Source organism: Knufia obscura (assembly GCF_036327395.1).
Source record: "Knufia obscura strain CCFEE 5817 isolate CBS 148926 chromosome Unknown scaffold_12, whole genome shotgun sequence".
Classification (NCBI taxonomy): Eukaryota; Fungi; Ascomycota; class Eurotiomycetes; order Chaetothyriales; family Trichomeriaceae; genus Knufia; species Knufia obscura.
The window spans coordinates 540,834-563,424 of record NW_027042698.1 but is presented as its reverse complement, the minus strand read 5'-3'; the positions used below and the strand labels follow the sequence as shown (position 1 = coordinate 563,424).

General features: G+C 51.1%; 9 protein-coding genes across 9 annotated transcripts; 7 read left to right on the top strand and 2 right to left on the bottom strand.

Moving 5' to 3' along the window:
- Positions 1–107: 107 nt before the first annotated feature.
- Positions 108–634, top strand: PMZ80_008983 (uncharacterized protein; the record flags this gene model as incomplete). Its single annotated transcript, XM_064877379.1, has 2 exons — positions 108–299; positions 380–634. The coding sequence occupies 2 exons, from the start codon at positions 108–110 to the stop codon at positions 632–634; spliced, it is 447 nt and encodes a 148-aa protein (XP_064726881.1).
- Positions 635–2,134: 1,500 nt separating this feature from the next.
- PMZ80_008982 (uncharacterized protein) lies at positions 2,135–3,979 on the bottom strand (the record flags this gene model as incomplete). The annotated part of the gene is made up of 4 exons (XM_064877378.1): positions 2,135–2,925; positions 2,978–3,363; positions 3,414–3,828; positions 3,877–3,979. The coding sequence occupies 4 exons, from the start codon at positions 3,977–3,979 to the stop codon at positions 2,135–2,137; spliced, it is 1,695 nt and encodes a 564-aa protein (XP_064726880.1).
- Positions 3,980–7,161: 3,182 nt separating this feature from the next.
- PMZ80_008981 (uncharacterized protein) lies at positions 7,162–7,788 on the top strand (the record flags this gene model as incomplete). The annotated part of the gene is made up of 1 exon (XM_064877377.1): positions 7,162–7,788. One exon carries the CDS (start codon positions 7,162–7,164, stop codon positions 7,786–7,788), a length of 627 nt encoding a protein of 208 aa, XP_064726879.1.
- A 2-nt stretch (positions 7,789–7,790) lies between these two features.
- PMZ80_008980 (uncharacterized protein) lies at positions 7,791–8,873 on the top strand (the record flags this gene model as incomplete). The annotated part of the gene is made up of 1 exon (XM_064877376.1): positions 7,791–8,873. One exon carries the CDS (start codon positions 7,791–7,793, stop codon positions 8,871–8,873), a length of 1,083 nt encoding a protein of 360 aa, XP_064726878.1.
- A 773-nt stretch (positions 8,874–9,646) lies between these two features.
- PMZ80_008979 (uncharacterized protein) lies at positions 9,647–11,168 on the top strand (the record flags this gene model as incomplete). Its single annotated transcript, XM_064877375.1, has 2 exons — positions 9,647–10,966; positions 11,016–11,168. The coding sequence occupies 2 exons, from the start codon at positions 9,647–9,649 to the stop codon at positions 11,166–11,168; spliced, it is 1,473 nt and encodes a 490-aa protein (XP_064726877.1).
- A 746-nt stretch (positions 11,169–11,914) lies between these two features.
- Positions 11,915–14,160, top strand: PMZ80_008978 (uncharacterized protein; the record flags this gene model as incomplete). Its single annotated transcript, XM_064877374.1, has 2 exons — positions 11,915–11,919; positions 12,069–14,160. 2 exons carry the CDS (start codon positions 11,915–11,917, stop codon positions 14,158–14,160), a joined length of 2,097 nt encoding a protein of 698 aa, XP_064726876.1.
- A 369-nt stretch (positions 14,161–14,529) lies between these two features.
- On the top strand, positions 14,530–15,870 carry PMZ80_008977 (uncharacterized protein; the record flags this gene model as incomplete). Its single annotated transcript, XM_064877373.1, has 1 exon — positions 14,530–15,870. The coding sequence occupies one exon, from the start codon at positions 14,530–14,532 to the stop codon at positions 15,868–15,870; it is 1,341 nt and encodes a 446-aa protein (XP_064726875.1).
- A 359-nt stretch (positions 15,871–16,229) lies between these two features.
- Positions 16,230–18,936, bottom strand: PMZ80_008976 (uncharacterized protein; the record flags this gene model as incomplete). Its single annotated transcript, XM_064877372.1, has 3 exons — positions 16,230–18,095; positions 18,240–18,877; positions 18,924–18,936. The coding sequence occupies 3 exons, from the start codon at positions 18,934–18,936 to the stop codon at positions 16,230–16,232; spliced, it is 2,517 nt and encodes an 838-aa protein (XP_064726874.1).
- A 1,766-nt stretch (positions 18,937–20,702) lies between these two features.
- PMZ80_008975 (uncharacterized protein) lies at positions 20,703–22,117 on the top strand (the record flags this gene model as incomplete). The annotated part of the gene is made up of 4 exons (XM_064877371.1): positions 20,703–20,900; positions 20,949–21,165; positions 21,217–21,754; positions 21,823–22,117. The coding sequence occupies 4 exons, from the start codon at positions 20,703–20,705 to the stop codon at positions 22,115–22,117; spliced, it is 1,248 nt and encodes a 415-aa protein (XP_064726873.1).
- Between the last annotated feature and the right edge of the window lie 474 nt (positions 22,118–22,591).

Here is a 22,591-nt window from a genome sequence, read left to right as displayed (position 1 = left end):
TCGAATAACGAACACCTCACATTCATAACCAGCCGACGTCTGCTTGAGTCCTGGCCTGTGTCCCATCTAAATTGTTTTCTGTTAAAACAAAAAAGCCGATAAACACAATGCTCCTCCGCCAACTAACCCTCATCGCGCTCGCTGCCGCACCAGCGCTCGTCTCAGCAGGCTTCGACGACATTGTCTACGCCACCTCGGATGCGCAGTCGGCCGACACACACTACATCGAGGTTCAGGAGAACAAGTGCCTGCCACTTGAAGACTCCGATCGCACAGGTGACAATGGCAGTCGGTTCTGGGTAAGTTGACATTTCTCCCTCCTTTTCCCTCCTCGCGCGTCGTCCCTTCTTTTCGTCTATACTAATAAGATTATCTTCAGATCAACAAATCAAAAATAATGTGCACGCTGTATGTGGACACAGAATGCAAGGACAGTGCGCAGGGCAAAGACGCCGTTATCATGTCAAATGCGATGGAACGTGGTGGTCCGGAATACACGATTGGTAGTGGGTATCGGGCGTACCCCTGGGATGGATTCGAGGGGACGTTCCGTGCGATTATGTGTGTGGAGGATTGCATGGTGAAGTATGGGGCTGCGGCGTGCTATGAGATGGATAAGGAGAAGAATGGGTGAGGTAAGGTGTGTGGGCGGTGGAAGGTGGTGGAGAAGGTGGACTTGTGATTGCCGGTTCATCTTGGGTCGCTGGGGTGGTCGCTGGGTTGTCGCGTTGAGTTACTGGTGATGTATATGCTGCGGATGGAGTTCTTGAGACTCAGCGGACTGGAAAAGGCATTGGCTGAATGTATGTGGGATCGCAAGCGGCCTTTGTAGAATGGATAGCCTTGCGTGATTACTCCTGGTCAAAGCTGCATGTTATATCCTTGGCAGCACCTGATCTGCCATTCTTCCTAGGGTGCCCTCTGACACACCTGTAGAAATGCGTTGTTCGCCACTTCTGCCGTGAAGTGTCCTACTAACAATGCCGTTTGAGCTGTACTGTCATGCTGTTGACTGAGCGCGAGCTTCTTCATCACTGTAAGTGCTCGAGTGGATGCCAATGCGGTCGAGCAATGAACGATCGACAATCTAGCTGGAAAGGCGTCTAGACATGCAAGTCTAAAGATGAGGCACACGTGACAGCTGCTGATCGAGAAGGATTCTTATGCGCGTCAGGTGAGAGCGTGCCTAATGGTTCAGCGACGTATTTCTTGGTGCGCGTGGATGGCTTTTGTATGGCGGCGGAAGTTCGAGACGTGTCGTCACGCCTCAAAGTCAATGAGTTTCTGACCATCATTCTGTGAGCTCCGGTACCAAGTCCATTGAAGCTGCCTTGCGAGGCGATGCTAGTGTCAGGCAAATGGACACGTTGTATGACATCGTCTACCCAGCAATATTGGTTTAGCGGGTGTAGATTTGGCGACGTTGGAGGCCGCTGTTGCAGGACTCGTGTGCAGAGTCACAGAAGCAGGTGTACACTCGATGCTCGGTCGTCGTGGCAGGCTTTTCGATGTTCGTTCTTCAAAGCGGACTGCTAGAAGAGTTGGTAGCGATGGGTCCATTATGTCCTGGTTGTAAAGGATGACTGTTTCTCGCGTACGATCTGGACAGTGTCTGAATATTCTTCTCGCGAAGACCAGTTTGTTCCTAGTTTATCAGAAAGTGGGCTGTGTCTTGAAGCAGGAAGTAGTCATGGACTCTGAGTTCGGCAAGAGACCCGGTTTTGCCGATGCACGTCCGAACCATTCTCGTATGGAGTGGAGTACGATCAGGCGCATCAAGCAGCAGTGTGTAGATATGTTCCTATCAAATCGTCTTACCGTATCTTCGTGACTTCGTTGCGAAGCATGTAGTCTAACGTGCAATGCGGAAATGCATTTTAGTGGCTTTTACCTCCGGTACAGCTCACTCCTCTTCCTTTACGACCGGGGCGCACCTGGGTGCTCGCCACCGTGCCCTCACTTGCAGACTTCATCCTGCTTTTGTTCATGCCGCAGAGAAGTTTCTTGCGGTCCAGGACGTAGCGATTGGTGCTGTTACGGGCCTCCACTGCCATCATGCGGCCGTCCGCCACGCAGTTGGCCACCTGCATCAGTGCCAGAGCAATCAGTGCTGCTCAGCGTCCTGCCATGATATCTAGCAGCTCAGCACCCGCGTATTCTTCAGGAAATCGGGGCCTCCCTTTGCTTCGACGCCAACGGCTTCGACATGGCTAAGTCCATAATGCTTCTCGTCAATCTCTTTCGTGCTCTTGCCATCTTGATCATCCTCAGACATCCTCTTTTCTCTAACAATGACATGAATGGGTTGCCTTGTCCGAAGCGAGGTCCATACTGCTTTGTGCATCGACCCAGAGAACAGGGCGTCCATATCCTCTAAGGTAAGACCCTTGGTTTCTGGAATGAAGAAGAATGCCCAGAAGCCCATTATCACCATCAACGATCCAAAGAACATGTACGTTCCATAGCCCAGAGAAGTAATCATGTACGGTGTCGTCCTCGAGATGATGAAGGACCAAAGCCACTGATCTGCCGTTGTAATAGCAACACACAGCATTCTGATGTCGAGAGGGAAAATCTCTGAGCAATACACCCAAGTGATTCCTTGCCAGGTCGCGCAGTAGATGAAGCCATAAAGGTACACGCAGACCATGGCGAAATAACCCGCGCCGGATCTGGTAGTCTCACCAGCTGCTGCAGCGCCAGCTGGGTCAGCACGCATGACGTACCCTCCGATGTACCACATCGGTAGAGAACCGATAAAAGCACCGTAGATGAGACCCTTGCGTCGACCAACTTTCTCGACCAGCCAGAAGGAGAATAAGATCATGCCGAGCGTTTTGGCAATGCCGTAGAAGCCGGTGGCGAAGAGTTTGGTACTCGTGCCTGTTATTCCTAGAGTTTCGAATATTCGTGGAGAGTAATACGCTGTGAGGAGATTAGTATGCTTGCATCAAGAGAAGTGCTGCACGAGACTCACTGATAATGTTCACGCCTGTCAAGTTCTGGCATGCCATAAGGAGAAGACCGATTGCGACTCGGTTTCTCGTTCCGTGTTGGAAAAGCTTCTTGAACATATCCTTCTTGCTCATGCGTAAGGTCGATCGCTCTTCAATCTGCCGTCTAATATCTGCTAGCTCAGCTTGAATGTACTCGTGGTCTGGACTGAGCTTTCGAATGTTGATCAAGACTTTCTGAGCGTCTTCCCAGCGATCCTTGCGTGCAAGCCAGCGAGGCGACTCAGGGCAGGTTAGGATTCCGACGAATAGAAGGAGACCAGGAAGTAATTGGAGGCCAAGAGGAACGACCCATTGGTTCTGTGTTCTGTCCGAGATGGTTCTGTCGACCGCATAGTTGATCCAAAAGCTATCTGTGTCAGTATATGAGCCCACAAGTCTGATGACGTGCTGACTTACCCGCACATGCCGCCACCTTGTGAAGCGATTTCGAAGATGCCGATAAGTCTGCCTCGAATGGATGGCGGTGACGTCTCAGCAATGTAGACAGGGACGATGAGTGAAACAGCACCAATTCCGAGACCAGCAATGGCCCGACCAGTGATGAGCATTGCGATCTTTCCGTGGGACGCTGTCATCAGTGTGCCACCGACAAGGAAGACCAGAGAAGAATACATGATGGCTTTTTTGCGACCAATCTTTTCAGCCAACGGGAACGTGAGAATAGCACCAAAGAAGCATCCTGCCTGAAAGGTGGACACAATGTTGCCCTGAAGGGTGTCTCGCGCAGTGGACGACACATCGAGCAGGCTGAAATCGCGGCGAAAGGAATCGAGGGCCATTGTGCCACCAATAACTGATGTATCATATCCCACTGCATAACGTTAATTGCCATAACAGAATGTTGTGAGTAGTGCCATACTAGCTATGGCGCTCATAGATGCTATGATGGCAATGAGGTGGATTCTCCAGTTCCTGACCTCCTTCGGGTCTGTGGTCCCCTCGGCATGGAGATTGAACCCCATCTTGACGGCTTGGGTGTGGATGTCAAGGTAAATCTGGAGGTGGCAGTGTGCAAGGCAACGACAGGAGATTTGTGTACCATCAGGCGCGAAGGTGATGTATATAGTGTTTCCTTAATGTCTCCCCCACGAGTGAAATCTCCTTCCTGTTTGCGGAGGGAAGATCGTGTGGAGGTGGACATCCTCCGCGAGCCAAGATTGGTATCGATTTTCACCATGTTGGATATGTTGGCAATCGGTACGCATGGTGTGGTCCATGCGCAAGATGACCCGTAGAAGAGAAGGATGCGATGGGTCCATAGCGGATTCCAGCAGAAGGTCGGGTTATAATTGGTGAGAACCCAACATCGGCAACCCTACGGCAATTCATGGAGTAACATCGGTAGACCAGGTCTAGGGGAAGCAGCAACTTAGTTGCGTTCTGTAAGAGTCGTTGATGCACTTGTGGACGGAGCTTGCACAATCTAACAAGTAGCTGCAGCACAAGTCTTCTTGGCTACCCTTGGCGCTTGCTAGCCAAGACTCCCGCTGAGGCACAGCCTCAATCTTCGCTTGAGGTAAAGCTGCAAGTCCGACCACAACCGAGGCGGTGACAGCACAGCTGTAACGCGAAGATGCGTCTCGCGCTCTCTGGAGGGCTCAGTACCCTTCAATTCGTGAAATTAGAGGCGTGTCGTGGTGTTTGCCAGGCTTAGCATAAGCGGAACACCTGCGACCCCGCAAGCCAGCTAGAAAGCTTGACTTCAAGATGGCCTCCGTGACATTCGATGCACGACAATGCTCAAGCATCACTCAATCGTTCACATCAGAAAGCATAGCACAAGGACAAGGTATTTAGCGCCAAATTGCTTGTTCGAAAGGTGCGCACATGTGCGGTGCTGTTAAACCTTGAATGACCGGGCAGTGCAAGACTCGGAGCGGTTCCGATATAAGCCGATCTCATTGGGTGAGGAATGGTGGCAGCACCACCATCTCAACGAGCTCCAGTATTTTCTTTGTAGCCAGCATAAATGGAGTCCTCTGTTGTTGCTTGCATAATGTATTAGGATTTCAGGATGGCTCATGCTCGGTCGCTGAGGTTGGCTTGAGCTCAGTGGCGCGCAAGTCGACAGAGCACAGAAGCATAGAACCGAGCGGCCAAGTCGTTGTTAGCAGTGGTAGATGGAGCAGTCCGTTTTCGTGGGTGTGACTTACAACGACAGGACAAGTGGACTCTTCACTCCTTGATAACCAAGAGCACTGCCTCACACCAGCAATTGTTCGTGCACGTCTGACACCTAGATACAAGACCAATATCGACCGATATCGTACTTGGCAAGGAAGAACATGAATTGTCACCCTATGTCAGGCCATAATTCTTCATCGGAGAGCCGGTTTTGTTGTCTTTTGCGGAACTAGGTCAGTAGAATTGGGGCGCAGCATACCATTGTTTTCGTGCTGCATGAAGCCGACTACTAGATACCTTCACGACAGAACAATGCTTGGTGAAAGGCAATAGCCTCAACAGGTTGCTGTGCAGCAAATACTCTGGAGCCGATCGACGAGGCAGTGCACGAGAACGGTTCGTTAGAAAGGGCCTATGGATCCTGAGACCAAGGAGACCCGACCACGAGGCCTCGGTGCATCTTGGAATTGTTGATGGTTTCGCAGCTTCGCAGCTGTTCCGTCGTTTGAGGAAAGACCCGTCGTAGTCCAGGTAGTAACATTCAGAGGGAACGCGGTGGTAGTAGCTGACGTCGCGCCATGTATGACATTCGCTCGTCTCTGTGAAGTCGTAAAGTGATACTTCGGTTGTGGCATTGTGACACGCCCCACCCCGAAAGTTGGTGCATCCATATTCTTGCTTGGCCGAGCACATTCGAGCTCCGGCTCAACATCGAGATGGTCGGAGGGTGTCATGTAAGCCCATTGGCATGATTCTCGAAGGCGAGGACCTCCACTCCGGAGGCGAAGCGTAGATGACAGGGTCTATCTCGATAATGGCATGAGTAGTGTCCGTGTACTCCCAGTGATCGTAGGTAGTCGTCCACCTTGATGACCACGCTGGAGCGAGGAAACAGCTGTCTCGGCACAAAAACGGCCAGCCACCTTCGCGCCTCCTCGGCCATGCGACTTGCTGAGAGTCGCCACAAGGTCAGGAAAGGGTAAAGGAGAAGCCATAGGCGGTAGTGCAGATCTCTTGTCGGAATTCTGGTACAGCTTACTGATGTGTACATCCAGTTCCGAGCGACCTGCAGGCGACATCATTAGTGCAAAGAGTGACTGGATCAAGATGAACAGAGCCTTCTACAGTTGGAGGATGTTCGAACGCTTCTAGGTACTTGAGCATGGAATAATCGCCTTGAGTTCACATATAGCAATGTTTCCTCATGCCCAAAGAAGGTGCCACCGGATGGGACCGAGAGCCATTATCAATTGCTGTTTTCGAGGCTTGCGTCGAATTTGCTTTGGCAGGAGCCAAACTGAGGATCGTCCCTTCAGCATCAGGATCATTGGCTTGGGTACGTCGTTGACTGCAAAGGACACGCGCACTTTGCGCATAGCATCATTGCACGTCGCTGACGTGAAACCAATGTCCAGGCAGCAGGGTACAGCAACGTGTGGTAAAAGTGTTGTCTTCCGTAAAGGGTCAAGCTTCAAGGAGCCCATCAAAACTCATATTTTAACAGACACAGCTTCACTTGTACCAGTCCATCTTGTCATAGGGAAGACGCGCGAGGTCGTGCAGAATGTTCAAAGAGAGAACGGTTCTCAGGGGTCTTGCTGACGTGAATTAAGTTTCGCACTAAACTTGAAGCTTCAAGATGATTGGCTATACGTCAAAGAGGGTACAACCTATGCCAATTTTAGATGAACTCGAGCCTCCAACACATCAAGTAGTCCAGTGTAACCTCACCCTCTCGTCTGTTAACTCCTCGTTCCTCGGTGAGATCTGTGTGTGAAAGGGAGAGTTGATTCCTTTCTCGAAGGCGCACAGCAGATTGCAGGACTATTCTTTGGCCTAAACTCGCACAGCGCCGCACAATCCGCACGGCAGGATCCCGACCAATCTTAGGCCTCCTTTTCTTGCTTAGAACAACGCATTCGGAAGCGAAAACCGACTCGTCAACCGGTTCATCATCAATAACACGGAACCTGTCAGTTGTCGTCGAGCCTTGATCGGTCCTTGTAACATCGTCCTTGCCATGGCGCCATCCTTCGCGTGGTCGTCGCTGTTCACCTTGTGTCTCTCATTCACCACTCTCGTTACGGCGTATCGACCAGTTCAACACTGCAAGCAACTAGGCGACAATGGCCACTACTCAGCATGCACGTCTCTCACACAACACTATAATCAAACTTCAGGGCAGGCTGACCTCTACGTACGCTACCAATGGTACAAATACCAGGAGTCGCAAAACGGCTGGCACGCGTTTGGTCTTGGCAATAAGATGGCCGGAGCACTGATGTTCATCATGTATGGCAATCCGACCGCTCCTACGCCAGATATGACTCTATCTGTTCGCAGTGCTGACGGCCACCATCCACCGTTACTTATTCATGACATCGCCAAGTTCAATACACCTGCCGCTGAAGGACGAATTCCTGAAGTGGATATTATTACTAGCAAGTTCGAGCCTTACAGTGGCCCATACGAGCATCCGGAACTGCACCTGAAGCCGACCCACGTTGGTATAGCCGATTTCGTCGTTCATGGTTACTCTAAGTGGGTTGGCACAACAGTCAGCAATACTAGCACCGCGCAACCGATGATCTGGGCTAGCAAATATGACCAAGACTTTGGGGGGACTACAGTATTGATCGCTCGGTAGAGATGCACGCTTTCGGCTCTGGCTTCGGATTCATCTTTGCGGATCTCCTCAACGCCGAAACGCCACTTCCTATGTTCGGATCTATCGATGAACAAGCCGGCCACAAAGGCCTCATAGAGATCGGCGAGCCCGCTCCTCCGACGGCAGCAGAACTCTCGGCAGGCGATTTTGCGATTCAGAACGCACGCCTCGACGCCGTAAATGCCGACCTCGGGACCGGGCCTGACGACGGCAAGCACAACCCATTCAACGATCACAATACCACTCCTTCAACTATGCCTGAGTCAGTGGAGGATGGTCAGAAGGAAGGCAACAAAGAGACGATCCCGATCGCCGTGCCCGGGACTACGACACCTGATGCACAGTCTAAGCCTACCTACACGCTCAAGGGCAAGACTATTCGCGACTGGCTCTGGCACGTCCATGGGCTACTGCTATCCCTCACCTTCTTCTTGTTCTATCCACTCGGCATCTACCTTCTTCGATCACAAAATCAGATCTCAAAAGGCACTTCTTTCAACCACCACTGGACCGTGCAAGCGCTCGCCACTGTCACATTCTCTATTGGTTGCTTCATTGCCTATCTTCAGTCTCGCAGTATCTCCCTTACCCACCAGTATGTGGGTATATCCATCGCTTTCTGCATTGGTACGCAAATGCTTCTTGGCTGGCGCCACCACGTGAAGTTCTTGCAATTCAAACGCAAGACGATCATGAGCAAGATCCATGTTGGTTTAGGACGTGCGATAATGCCTCTGGGCTTCATGAATATCTTGTCAGGCATGAAACTCAGGCAGTATGGCTGGTTCACTATGCTCCTGGTTCTCATTCTTATCGTCATTGAAGTTGTGTTTGGCGCTGTATACTTGAGAGGCGCTCATGTACGACGAGCTAAGATGGGCGCTGCTTCCGTTGCAGAGGAGCTGAAAGCACAAGGTCCGGGCAAGGAGGATAACGCAGAGGAGTATTTCCAGCTTGCTGAAGAGGATGAATTCAGCGATAGTGATAATGAGGGCGCAGCAAGCCAAAAGAGAGAGCAAAAGCGAGAAGAAAACGAGAGGCTGGCCAGATTGGACCGAGTATAAAGGACCTGATTGATATGTGATGAGATATGGACTGGCCTTTCATATCTGTCCTCAGTGTACAACATAGCTGAGGGGTGTGCAGGCGAAAAGAAATAGACCTGGGCAAAGGTATCTGATGCAAAACGTCTCAATACAGAAACTTCATTCTCGTAGTATGCACATGCTACAGCATGCACATAGCATCTCAGCGAACACAACTGGGATGGTGAACTGAGTCCGCACACGTCAGGCGGTTGACAAAATAATTGGCAAAGTCCGGACAACACCTACGATAGACCTCTCCAACTACAAGCTCACTGACAGCTACTATTACTAAAGTACTATACGTGATTGCGTCAGTACGTTGAAGATCCTCACTCAAATTCATGGTTGAGAGTTTGCCAATTATTTTGTCAACCGCCTGACGTGCCCTTCGAGTTACGAGCCTCAATCGATCCCAGTAGTACGGTTGCGCATATATCTGCTTGTCATCAAGCACGTGCTCGGTGACGAGTCATTGCCAAGACAACTGCAGCCGAGATTTCGTGTTCCCTGCAGATAGATCATCGTACTGTCACAACCCATTAAATCACGACGATCTGAACTAATCTTCACCCACTGTGATATATTCTCATGCTCGCGTGATGGTGCGGCAGACTGTGTCATTGAAACATAGCAATCAAACACTATCGAACAGTTCTAGCAACCGGAAGTTTGCTTTTCCATGATTAGACAAGGTTCTTCCGGCGTCGGCTGATTTGACCGAGTCTATCAATTTCTGGTCGACAATCAATATGGCCGCCAGGCAAGCACGTCAGCAAAAGGCAATGACGACCATGATTGCGAATAAGCAGAAGATGGAAGACTCTTGCCCACGCGACCAGAGTCGTGGCCGGCGAACAAAGAAGATGCATCTCCATCAACCTCAGCCGCTACTCCACATGGACGAATGCGATGATCCCGACTGTATTGACTTCGAGCAATTACAGGAATTACAAAAGTCCATTGACAGTTTCACTGACTATACCCAATACGAAAGATGTTGTGATGGCGACCATGCTGAAGGAGACGACTGTAATGGAATCACCACAGATTGCTGCCAAGGCTCGATCGCACTAGAAGATGGCTGCGAAGAATGCGTTGACGACTGCGACGAGTGCCTCGAAGAGCATGAATTCGCTTATGCCAACGACTTCGATGACTTGCTGGACATTGGCTCGCCGGTTAAGTGCGACGATGACTGCGAGAAATGCGAGGAAGAATGCGAAGAGAATGGCCACGAAAGGAGGGACTGCCCACAAGATCACCATACCAGCTGGGACAGCTGCATTACCACCTGCGGCATATGCGTTGATCCTACACCGCTACCACTTCTGGCACCTGAAGCCGAAATGCAACTGTACGACCTCAACTCATACATGCCACACATCAGGCCTTGCGATGAGAGGTGTACACCGCCGCCTTTCTTCGAAGAAGTGCCTGATTTGAACTTGCCCGATTCTACGCCCAGCTTCGATATGGCTCTTGATCATTGGCAAACGTTTCAACAAGCACATCATTGCGCACCTGATCCTTGCCTCATAGACCACCAAATGAACCAGTTCCAGCCACCACAACATCTGGACCCCCAGTTTGGCTTCTCCTTCGGATGCGACCCAACTGTGCCAGGGAATCAATACCCATGGCAGGATCACGATTCACTACCTCAAATATGTAATGTACAAGCCTTCAGTTCGCTAGATCTGAATGGCATCGCAGACAACGTCAATGACTTCACTCCGGTAGACTTCTCTGTTCCGGAGCAAAGTACGAACCCAGGTCAGATTCTGAACGACATCAATGCTTTTAACTCCAAACAAATGCAATCCAAGGTACCGCCTTCATCTGCAAAGGTAGGAAAGTCATGTCAATGGCTCATGCCCTGTGGCTCAATATGCGGCCAGACCTTTGCTCGTACAGACGACCTAAAAAGGCACGTCAAGAACAGTCATCTCGCCGTCAAAGGCACCGTGACCTGCCGATGGGGCTCGGCGTGCACTGCAAGCTTTGCAACAGAAGCCGCACTTACAGGACACATCTCCAAGAAGCATCTCGCACCACTCTACGCCGCAGGAGTAAGCTCAACCACAACTCCGAGCGCAGATTCGAAGTCACCAACTGCAGGGTCAGAGAGTACGCAAGCGGAAGAACTGCCCTGGAAATGCACCTTCCCTGGCTGCAACAAGTCCTTCCAGTACAAGCAAGTCCGAGACGAGCATGTCGCTAGCCATACCGGATCGAATCGTGCACATTGCCCCATTTGTCATCAATGGTTGAATGCTGAGGGTAGTAACTTTCGGCGGCACATGGCGAGCCACAGGCCTGAAAATGAGCATATGAAGTGCAAGCATCAGCACCTTGGCTGTCGAAGGAAGTTTCCTCGATTGGACAACCTGAGACGCCACGAAAAGTGCTGTAAGTATGGGAAAAGGGCTGCTGCTGCTGGAGCCGATGGTCATGCTCACCATCATCATCACCACCACCATCACCACGCCGTATCTGGCAGATGACATGCTAGTCAACCTGTTTCGAGGTGATGGATGAGAATTGCGAGCAGAGAGTATGGGCTGAGCGACACTAAGATGGACGATGCTAGTCCGACACGACAAGACCCAAGGAGGATCAGAGCAGTTATTAGGGGACTGGTGTTGCTCGAAAGTCATATATGTAAATCGGCAATAGCCTGCTACATGCGAGCGAGGCTGAATCTATGCGCTGTTCCTAAACTTGCATATACGTAGATTGCTGGAGTGCTTCCAGCGTTTACGCCGTGTTGCCCATCGTTAGATGCATTTGTCGCTACAGTGAAGATGCTTGCCCGAATTTCCTGAGCCCCTTTATCTAAGGTGCTTATCGCCGGGCACGTGGCCGGTTTCTAGGGACGAACAAGGAGCCAGCCCGATGACATGACCCTCCTGCTCGCAAGCAAGGTAGAACAATCATAGTCAAGCAGTCGCGGTCGTGACAAGTGTCCTCCTTTCTTTGTGCTGAACTCGATGGATGCAAACCACTTTTGCCCCGCGATGCTGTCCTTTGTGATGCTGTGCTGATCACTGACTTCATTGCGCTCCTGGTTCCTGAAACTAGCGCGAACCGGACTGCTTCTCCATAACTTTTCGAGTGTTGAGGTACGAATAGAGGACACGGTTTCAGACGTTCGATCTCAGCAATCCACAGCGTTGACGCGCGGATGCCTGATTCACTTGGAGACAATTTCATCCCGCCATACATTCCTTCTCATAGACCGTCGGATTCAGCAGACACTGTGTTACCATTACACGTTGCGCGACACCACGAGCATCAGCGACGGCAGTCACTCCTTAACAACCAGAATATCGAACTCGGATCAGTATCACACGCGAACAAGTCGGACCCGAAACCTGAAGATTTCGAATTAAATAGCGACGATTTCTCAGACTGGTCGGACCAAGAAGAGCGCAATTCACTAGTCCAACCCTCAGGCCCCGAAACAGGAACAGGAACATCACACGACCAAATGCGGAGGAGTGCGCGAAAGCAGAAAAGCAACAAATCTCTATCCATAAGAACCAACAATGAGAATGGCCATCTGACCAACAGCAACGGACGCGCAGACCAACCCAACGGAGACATGATCGAACACAGGAAGAAGCGTGCACCGGGCGAGGATGAGGTCAAGGCAGCATACGTCGCAAGAGAAGAGTTTAGCCTGGATCATGACCCTCCTCCTATGACACCACAGACACCTGGTATGGTAGAGACCAGCTTCTCAAAGTTACCACGGCAGGACAAGAGGAACTTCCTGCTGCTATGCCTTCTCTACTTTCTGCAGGGCATACCCATGGGACTGGCCTCTGGCTCTGTCCCTTTCCTCCTCAAGAAATACCTCTCCTACGGTCAGATAGGTGTCTTCTCCCTAGCCATATATCCCTACAGTCTCAAGTTGCTATGGTCACCGATCGTCGACGCAGTCTGGTCGCAACGCTTCGGAAGGCGCAAGAGTTGGATCACACCCATACAGACCATAAGTGGCTTTAGTATGGTCTACCTTGGTGGCCACATCGACGATATGATGGAGGCAGCAGGAAAGGGTGGTGACAGTGGGGTCTGGAACTTCACTGGCTGGTGGTTTCTCCTCGTCTTTCTCTGCGCAACACAAGACATAGCAGTTGATGGATGGGCTATTTCTCTGCTCAGCATACAGAACATCTCCTATGCATCCACCGCACAAACGGTCGGATTGACGGCTGGCTCTTTCTTGTCGCATACCGTATTCCTCGCCCTGCAGGCTCCAGAATTTCCGAATACCTGGTTCCGGACGATTCCACAGGACTACGGGCTGATTACGTTGGGAGGCTACATGAAATTTTGGGGCTACTTCTATCTCGTTGTTACATTAGGGCTTGCGCTTCTCAAGAAAGAGGAGAAGAACAGTTCGACAGATTCCATCCGCGAAGTCTACGAGTCGATGTGGGCAGTCCTGAAGCTCAAGAACATCATCACAATCGTTATTATCCATCTCATTGCGAAGCTCGGTTTTGTCACCAACGAGGCAGTCACAAACCTGAAGTTGCTGGATAAAGGATTCGGCCAGGCCAACCTGGCGCTCGTGGTATTGATCGACTTCCCCTTTGAGATCGGTCTAGGATACTACGCCGGACAATGGAGCACGAAATACACACCACTCCGTCTCTGGTGTTGGGCCTTCATTGCCAGGCTTGCAGCTGCGGTCTTTGCGCAATTCACCGTCATGATCTATCCTGTTGATGTGGACCAAGCAGTCCCGCTGTGGTATCTGTTCACAGTGATCGTTAGTCACGTCTACAGCACATTCATGAGTACAATCATGTTTGTCGCGGTATCAGCTTTCCACGCTAGAATTGCCGACCCAACGATCGGAGGTACATATATGACTCTTCTCGCGACCGTGTCGAATCTTGGCGGCACATTCCCGAAGTACTTCATCCTCAAGGCTGTCGACATGTTCACCAGCGCGACATGTCTTCCACCATCAACTGCAGAGCTAGCCAAAGCGACGCTAGCTGAAGGCAAGACGCTTATCACGAGCGCATTCAGTTGCGCGCTTGAAGCAGACAAGCACATGTGTCTAGACGGAGGAGGGACATGCGTGATGAACAGGGATGGTTATTATGTGACCAATATTCTATTTGTCGTTATTGGAGCGATTACTTTCTGGATGTACATTGAGAAGAAGGCTTTGGGGTTGCAGGCTTTGCCCTTGAGGGCTTGGAGGGTGACTCCGGAGGGTTATAGCAGAGTTGTAAGCTAGGAGCGCAGTTCTGTCTCGAAATATGAATGAAGTGTATGAGTAGATGCAAGCAGAGGACGGAATTAGAATGTTACAATGTACCAGATAACATATAGACTATTATCGCTGAGCGCATCCACGTAGTATCGAGCCTCACAGCTACATGCTGAACCAGCCACCCTCCTCAACGACCACGTGACCACGATAAGATGCGTCTGTTATCGCACGCGTTACGCGTGTTTGGAGTACGAGCATTCCGATCCACGGCAGGCCTCAAGCACCACTGTTCGGTAACGTAGCCTTCTACTACGCAGTCCTCGGTGTCAGCGCCTCAACGAAACACAGATTTGCTCCCTATATATGATCGATCCATCAACCACAATCCCAACCATGCTCTCCTCCTCACCACCCCCACCCCCATCCCCAGTCTCCCAAACCCGCAACATAGATCTCGAAACCCACCTCGACGCCGAAATCCAGCGAGTCCGCCAGCAAATCGCCAATCTACACAAGCAAAAGAACCAGCTCTCTTCCGCACTCCTCGGATCCACCAGAGTCCAAAAACATGTCCATGATCGCAAGTCCGGCAAAAATGGAAACGACAAACTGCAGGAGAAGCTGGAGGAAGCTATTGCGCGAGAGAAGGTCGAGAACGATACGAAGGTGTATAGACTTGCGATGGGTGTGACGAGTTTCCCGTTTACGGATCCGGCGCCGGAGAGACGGGGTGAGGCGGCGATGGTGGGTGTGAGATTTGATCTTGCGCCGGCAAGGTTTGCTAGTGGACAGGTTGCGACGAAGACAGACAATGGAGATGAGCGTGCAGAGATGCAGCAGCAGCACCCAGCTGGACCAGAAGATGGAACCGAGAACACATTTTTCGTTATGCTCAGACGCCTCCAACACCAAGGCAGGACATACCTCAAGGTCCACCACCACACGATCCCAGGACACATCGATGTGGACGGCTACGCAGAGCAATATCTCCCGCTACCCGACGCACTACGCGACGGCGACGAAAACATGGGTATGGATGTAGACAATGCAAACAGCACAAGACAAGGCAGTCAAAGTCAACCCTTCGAAGACGACTCCGGCATCGACGTAACACAGGACATTCATGCCAACACTGATGGCAACACGAACAGCAACACAATCTCGCACGCCTCAAGTACAGAACCAACAACCACATCAACAGCGACCACACACAACAACATACATGGCAATAATCAAAACCTTCACACCTTCGTGAAAACCTTAAGAGATGACCTCCAGAGCTGGCGCAACCGCGTCAAAAGCATCAACCACCTCAGACACGAACTCAACCTGCAGGACTCCTCACACCAAGCCGCCAGCAACGAAGGCGCCTCCCCCTGCCCCTCCTCCCCCCGACTCAACCCCATCTCCCAGCCAGAAGCAAAATACAACGTCCAGTCCCTAACCCGCACAACCAACGACGCCCGCCAACTACAAATCATCTGGGCGGATCAAACACTCGGTATACTGAGGATTAATTACGATGGCACGATTGATCGCGCGGTTGTCTATGGAACTCACACTCGTACTGTTACCCACGGAGATTCAGTCGTCGGAAACGAGACAGAGCAACCTCATGTACGGATGCATGAGGTGGAGAGACTGTTGATGGTGAATGAGGATGGGGAGGAGGTTATGGTTCGAGATCTAGTTGATAGGTTGCGTGTGATTGAGGAGAGGGTGTTTTCTGCTTGATACAGGTTGTGATCACATGACGAAGTACAACGATGAAATGATAATGATCAGACAGTGAATCATCACATTACAGCGAAGCAAGAGGTGCCTCGGATCCGGTCTCATACAGAAATCTTCCAACGTTACGAGCCGAAGAAACAACCTATGGCATGCATTGGAATTTGCTATTCTCTATCGGTATCAGCTAACATAGCTCATTATTCCACGACTTGCCTTGACGACTTATTCAACCTGCTGAATAACCAATGCCATGTTCAAGATATTCCTGGACGCATACTGAAAGCCTCCGCACAACTCCAAACCATACAGTCCACGGATATTGCTTCGTGGAACAACAAGTCGACCGCATGATCTTCTGATCAGCGCATCAAATAATCCGTATTGGTCCTCTCTAGTCCAGCCCCAGCTCGATGTCTAGACTGAGACCTGTTCAACTGTTTCTCTCTCTTAGGGCCAGACTCATCAGCCGGCATCTTTCCTCTCTTCTTGCTTGAGATCCTCTTCAGACCCGGTGGGTCCTGCGGAAACGTCACACCATGATAGAACTGCTCTGGCGGAATCAGCGGTCCTTTATACAAGTCTGAACCTGTGTTTGCCCTTCTTCGAGCGCTGGTAGGCTCTCGCTGCACATTCGGGTTCACAGCTGGGTGAAGTGCGGACTCGAGCGTCTTGCTTCGCTTACGGCTTGATGCTCTCTTTTCGAGGACACGAGGATCTGCTCGACGGATCTGATCACCAAGGAGTGCTGATGGATTGGTTGCAGGCTGCCTGTCTGATCGTCGTTCAGAAGAGCGTCGCCTCCCAGCTGCCGTCTCTCGTCGCTGCAGCTCATTGTACTCCTTCCTCTTCTGTAACTCTCTTTGCTGGCTGACCATCCTTCGCTCTTGCTCGCTGAGCATCACTTTTTTCAATGGCGGATCTGAGCTCGAGAAGTCAGAGAACTCTGTTTCTGTGAAGCCCAAACCAGATGTAGAAACCTGCAATCGTGGCAGCTTTGGTCCGGCCTGCGAACGTCCCGTTGCAGGTCGTCCGTCATGCTCGACATGCAGCAAGTGGCAGTGGTAGCAATCGATGTCCAAGCTATGCTTGCCGTGATGGTGGCCTGTTGGCTCAAGGCTAGGTCGAGCAACGAGGCCTGTCATATCCGACTTGTGCGGTTTGTGGAATTGATGGTGGTATTTGTGCTTTCGAGGCGATGTGTCGAGCTCACGCTTCAATTCTTCCAGCCCCGCACTAGATGTGCTTCCTCTGCGTTTTCGCGCTTGCTCTAGGCTGCGCTTCTGAGGTGCAACAAATGCTTGGCCTTGGTGATACGGCTGGTATAGCAGGTGCGAAGGATCCTGCGGCAGCGTCTTCGATCGTTTTGCTTCGATCGACGCCGCCACTTGTGCCAAAGCGTTTGGCATGATGTCCAGCGAATTCATGTGTATCAGTGTGATTGGAAGCTGCACCATCAAGGATCTGAATATTGCGACATTGACAATAATGTTCAGAAAATACCTTACCTCGAAGAAGCGGCCTGTACTGACCGTGACGTGTCCTTGTGGGATCTGAATGTGACAGGTCCGGATCTCCGATGTGTTTGGTGGTGTTCCCTTCCACTCCTTTGTCGCTTTCTTGACGACTGTTGAATTGACGATATCATGATCCTGTTTCTTGGGCAGCCGCAGATGATTTGCATTCTTGTCGCCAGTGCCGGCAGCAGCATGTTCATACCATAAGGTCGATCTTTGAAGCTGCAGTTCCAGCTTCCTCAAAGTCCGTTGAGACTTGTTGATAATGTGAATGTCCACAAATACGGAATTGCCACTGACCCACGTCTGGCGGTGTAGACCAGCTGTCAGTTTCACAGATTGTGGTCCGGGTATGTTCGGCAAGTCTAAAGACTCCATGGCGATAAGCGGCTTTGGCAGGCTTGCAAGTGCCTTGTGAGGGTCGAAGACGGTTAACATCTGAATGCTGCAGAGCTGACTGACCACACTTCGCTTTTCACCGGCTTTGAGGACGAGAGTAGGTAAGAGAACGTATCGAATGGAAGCATGCTTCGAGGTGTATGGTGGTGGACCAAGATTGAGGGGTAGGTTGATGCAAAATGGTATTGATGCAATGCCAGGCTTTGTCTTCCAAAAGAGCTCAGGACCCTTTTCAGCCTCTCTGGATGCACATATCGTGGGCGGCGGAGGATGCTTCTCATCGAACAGCTCGGATGCGAGAGCCAAGAAGACCTATTTCCGACCATCGCTTATTTCTTCTATACCAAGAACATCGACTGACAATTTGGAGATGAGCAATGACTTCGACCTGTCTCTTGCGTGCTCGCCTTGATCGATAATCAACCTAATATCACCTTCAACTGTTCCTCCTCCTACAAAAAGCGGAGCTTTGAGGTCTGTCGATAGTTGCAGACGTCGATGAGTGAGGTTACCGTGATCAAGAAGTTTCAGAGGTGGACTCGGCCGGATGAACGTGCGAGATGGTGAGGGACGAAGGGCGTCGGATGAAACAGCATCTTTCGCGACTGATCGTTTGATGGGCGACTCTGCTCTACCGCGAGGTGGAACAAAGCGTCCTGCGGCTGCTGGACCTGGCAGCCTCCAAGAAGGGAAGTCTTGCAGGCTTGCTTGTCTCGATGTGGCTAGGGACGACTTACGATCTGGGACGTCTTTCAGAGGTAGACTGTGAACGCTTGCAGTGCCTGAGCGAAGTCCTGATATGGAACCCTTCCTCTTCTCATTGTGATTGGCCTCGGTGTCAGGCTTCTGGTGCTCGGCCGAAGTGATATTTATGGCGCTTGCCAGGTCAGTAGACTTCCTCTTCTTGGGTTTGGCATCCTCGTTAAACAATCGGCTTAGTCGTTCCCGTAATGCTTCGGTAGAAGTGGACGACTCGCTCTCAATTCTCGCGTGTTGTGCACTACTGACAAGTTTTGGACGCACTGTCGACTCAGATGCTCTTGACTGTGTGCTCGACTTTGCCCGTAAGAATGTGTCCGATTTTCTGGCCGTGGCTATCAACGTCAGTGGATTGAAATGGAATGTAGGCGTCCTGCGTACAAGGAGTTTTCATCATGCATCCAGTTAGCTGAACAATACTTAAGAGAGGGACACGATCATACTGTCCGTAGCGAACGACGTGATTAGCATGCTGTTACGGCTGTCCCAGTCGCAGGTTAGTTCGAAATACGCAATAACGCAGCTCGAGACACTGCAGGAGCAATTTGCATCCTCTGCGAAGCAGGCACGGTTAGGCAGTGTACCTGCCTACCCAGCTTCAAACGTATCTCAATGGGAAACCGCGACTGCTGCATTGTCCACATTTGTAGCGCACACACATGTTTAGCTGTCGCGAAGGACCAGTGCTGGCAGAAGGTACTCAAAGCACATGTCGACACTGAAATGACTTTTGGAATCAGCACGAGATCGTCGCGCAAAGTTCGATCGGGGAATCATGAAAAGGACCCCAACGGCACAGACAGATCCAAATAGAACCAAAAGCATGCCCGTTGATATGCTCTTTTGTCTCTTCAAGCCTTCACCAACAGCTGCAACAACACGAGGCACGTTTGCTTCTTGTACGAACCGGAAGCGGTCCCATTGATGATAGGTCGGTGCCGGCCGCATAGGAGATCAGGCTCGATGTCTGGCGTCCTCAGCCTTGTGAAGCTTGGTTTTCAGCCACGCAAGCGACCGTGGTCAGCTGGTCCTCTTTCATGTTCAGGAAGCGGGCCGCATTTTCACCGTTCACCCATTTCTGGCGATCCAGCATCTGCTCGACTCTCAAGCCAAGCGAGAGACAGCGATGTTGTTCGATCTCGTAGAGTTGCACGCACTATTGATCCGCACTGTAAAGAAGTAGATTTCAGGTTAACCTCGTGCTCATCATGAAGATCTTTCGGTGGTATCGACAGAATCAAAAGAAGTCCAAACTCATCAGGCTCTTGCGACTCTCATCTAAAACAGCGGGATGAGTTTCTTCGGAAGATGTGCTTCCACGGAGAAAGCTGAGAACGAAGTGGCCATACTATACTGGATGGAGGTAGCCTGATGTTGGTTCTGCCTCCGGCTGAGGCTTGCTAGCGAGGTCGACCATGCTGCTTTAGGAAACCTTTTGCGTGCTCTCCGCACGAAAATTTTCACCAGCGCATGGACGACCAGGATGCGTGGGCTGTCGACATCAATCCTTGGCATGAATTGGAGCTTGAGCTTGCCAGTTTCAGCAGATCATTCCAGGACTTTCCGGGACACATAGGTCGGAACTCAGCGCGCACCGAGCGAAACGTCGTCGGCAGGCAAATGCGAAGACCTTCAAGGTATGTACTGAGGATGAATCAATTCTGGGTGCCGTGACCGGAAAAGAATTTCATGGATGTAGGAGGGGTGGAAACTCCGATTGCATCACTTTAACCTTAGAAAGCAACGGCCTTGATCGCGGAAATGGTGGCTGAATATGCCCTCGCCTGTTGCAGAAATGCGTGCAATTGAAGAAGCAAGTCGTATTTTGAACGACTCTGGTAGGAGCATGGCCCCTCTTCTAAATATTCCATCCACTCTTTGAGTATCCAAGCTACCTGGCCATGCAAATTTTCTTAGCTCATACCATTACTCACTAATTCTTTGATTTGGGCCTTTTCATTACCTGACAGAACTTCCTTATCTCAGTTTTGTTCTGTCAGTATCTTTGTCGACCAACACAGACGTCGATAACCAGCTCAGTACCCGTGTCTATCCTTTGCCTTGCGCCTCGTTACCCCTTTATTGCAGCAGCCTTGTCTTGCGCTTATGCCAGGTACCACGCATTAGTTCGGTTTCTGGATCTTGCTTGGAATGGGATCCATGGCCACAAGCGACGTGACAACCTCGAACACCGATAACGAGAATGTCATACTCAAAGATGAACCTTTAGAGGAAGCTCTTACCCCAGACTCCGAATCGCTATCACCTGAGCCGGATAGTGCGACCGTACCCAACGAAGGTGCTTCTACATCACAAAACCCGCCCCCCATACCGAAGAGGAAAGGAGGTCGTAAGCCTGTATGTGCTTGAGACTAAGGCCGCCTGCCATGACTGACCATCACATAGATATATGCTACATCAGAGGAGCGAAAGCAACGCAACCGCCAAGCACAAGCTGCTTTCCGTGAGCGTCGCACCGAGTACATCAAGCAGCTCGAAACCACTATCCAGCAACATGAGGAGAACCTGGCAAATCTACAGCAAAGCCATCGCACCGCCGCAGATGAATGCCTAATGCTGAGATACAAGAACTCTCTGCTCGAGCGAATTCTCTTAGAGAAAGGTAATGATGATTGTCTGCATTTCTAAGTTTTTCTTGGCTGAGATTACGCAGGTATTGACGTTCAGGGTGAGCTACGTCTCAAGGGTAGTCCTCACCTGGGACCTATTCGGCAGAGAGGGGTGGGGTCCCAGAGCATGCCGATGCAGAAAGCAATGATGAATCGACAACGGTCTGCTGCGCGACAAAGACCAGCTATGGCGCCCCCGCCAATACAAACTGTGGGCCAAACTCGCGCAAATGCGATGGGGGACACTGTGAACTCACCACTTGTACAGCCTACACCTCCGTCGCAACATTCTTCACCTTCCACGACGAGGTCGCCCGGGTTCCCAATGCAAGGTATAGCGTCGCCATCAACCGATCTACAACCACGACAGCAATACCCACAGCAGCGAAAAATGCAGCCAATGCCTCAGGCTGCTTTCCAACAGCCGCAGCAGCAACAACAACAGCGGAGCCATAGCCGAAGCATGTCCGCGCATACGATGGGTCAGCCCTACTCACGGCGCTCGATGCACGTACCAGTCTCGCAGACTCAAGCAAACTACTACCCAACTTCGTTTCAGAAGCACTATGATCAGCTCGGCAAGTCTACCCCCATCCCATCCTTCCACATCCTGCTCGGGAACTCTGTTCGTCCTAGGCTGAATCCGTTAGTACAGACCAGGAGTACGACGCTCAAGTTGATATGCTTGACGACCTTGACGGCGAAGACGTGGATCCAGATAGCTTCATCCCTAACTTCAGGCTGCCGCCTCAGAATGCAGGTGGTGCTGGGATGGGTATGCAAGCTTCTCCACCAACGACTGCTACCACTGCGAGCGATGCAGGAGGACAGATGTCCTCTTTGCCTTTCGATTATGACCCTATGCTTGATGCTGACCCATTTGGCTTGTCGGCATCAATGCACTTTCCGAATCCTTTTGGTGGGCTGCAGGGACAGCGAAGGTGATGCTGCACTGAGCCTGTGGTCATGCAACCATAGGCGTTCGATTGTCCATATATTCTGCATATTCGAAAACGTCTTTGAGCAAGTTAGCGAAGGCGTTATGGCCGAGTTCACCTTTCAAGGGAATTGGCGGTCGGTCACTGTGAAAATGAGGAGAGAAATGACGAAAGCGTTGCTATATTGTATGTCGGGTCTCAAGACCACCACAATGAGATGTTCTGACTCTGAAGGAATACCTGCGTACAGAATAATATCAGTTTCCCACCGGGTCGTGCCTCTATTCCATGCGTATTGTAGCGTCAGCGCAGTGTACAAGGAGTACTGCATACACTTTGTCCTCGCAGTGGTCAGACAACCTACTGACCCAGGGTGCCAGGTCTCGAGAGGGGTACTTGATGCCAGTAAGATCACCGCCATGACTGAGCTGAATGTTGCCGCACGTGACATAGGCTTGGCACAATTCGTCACACTTCCGTA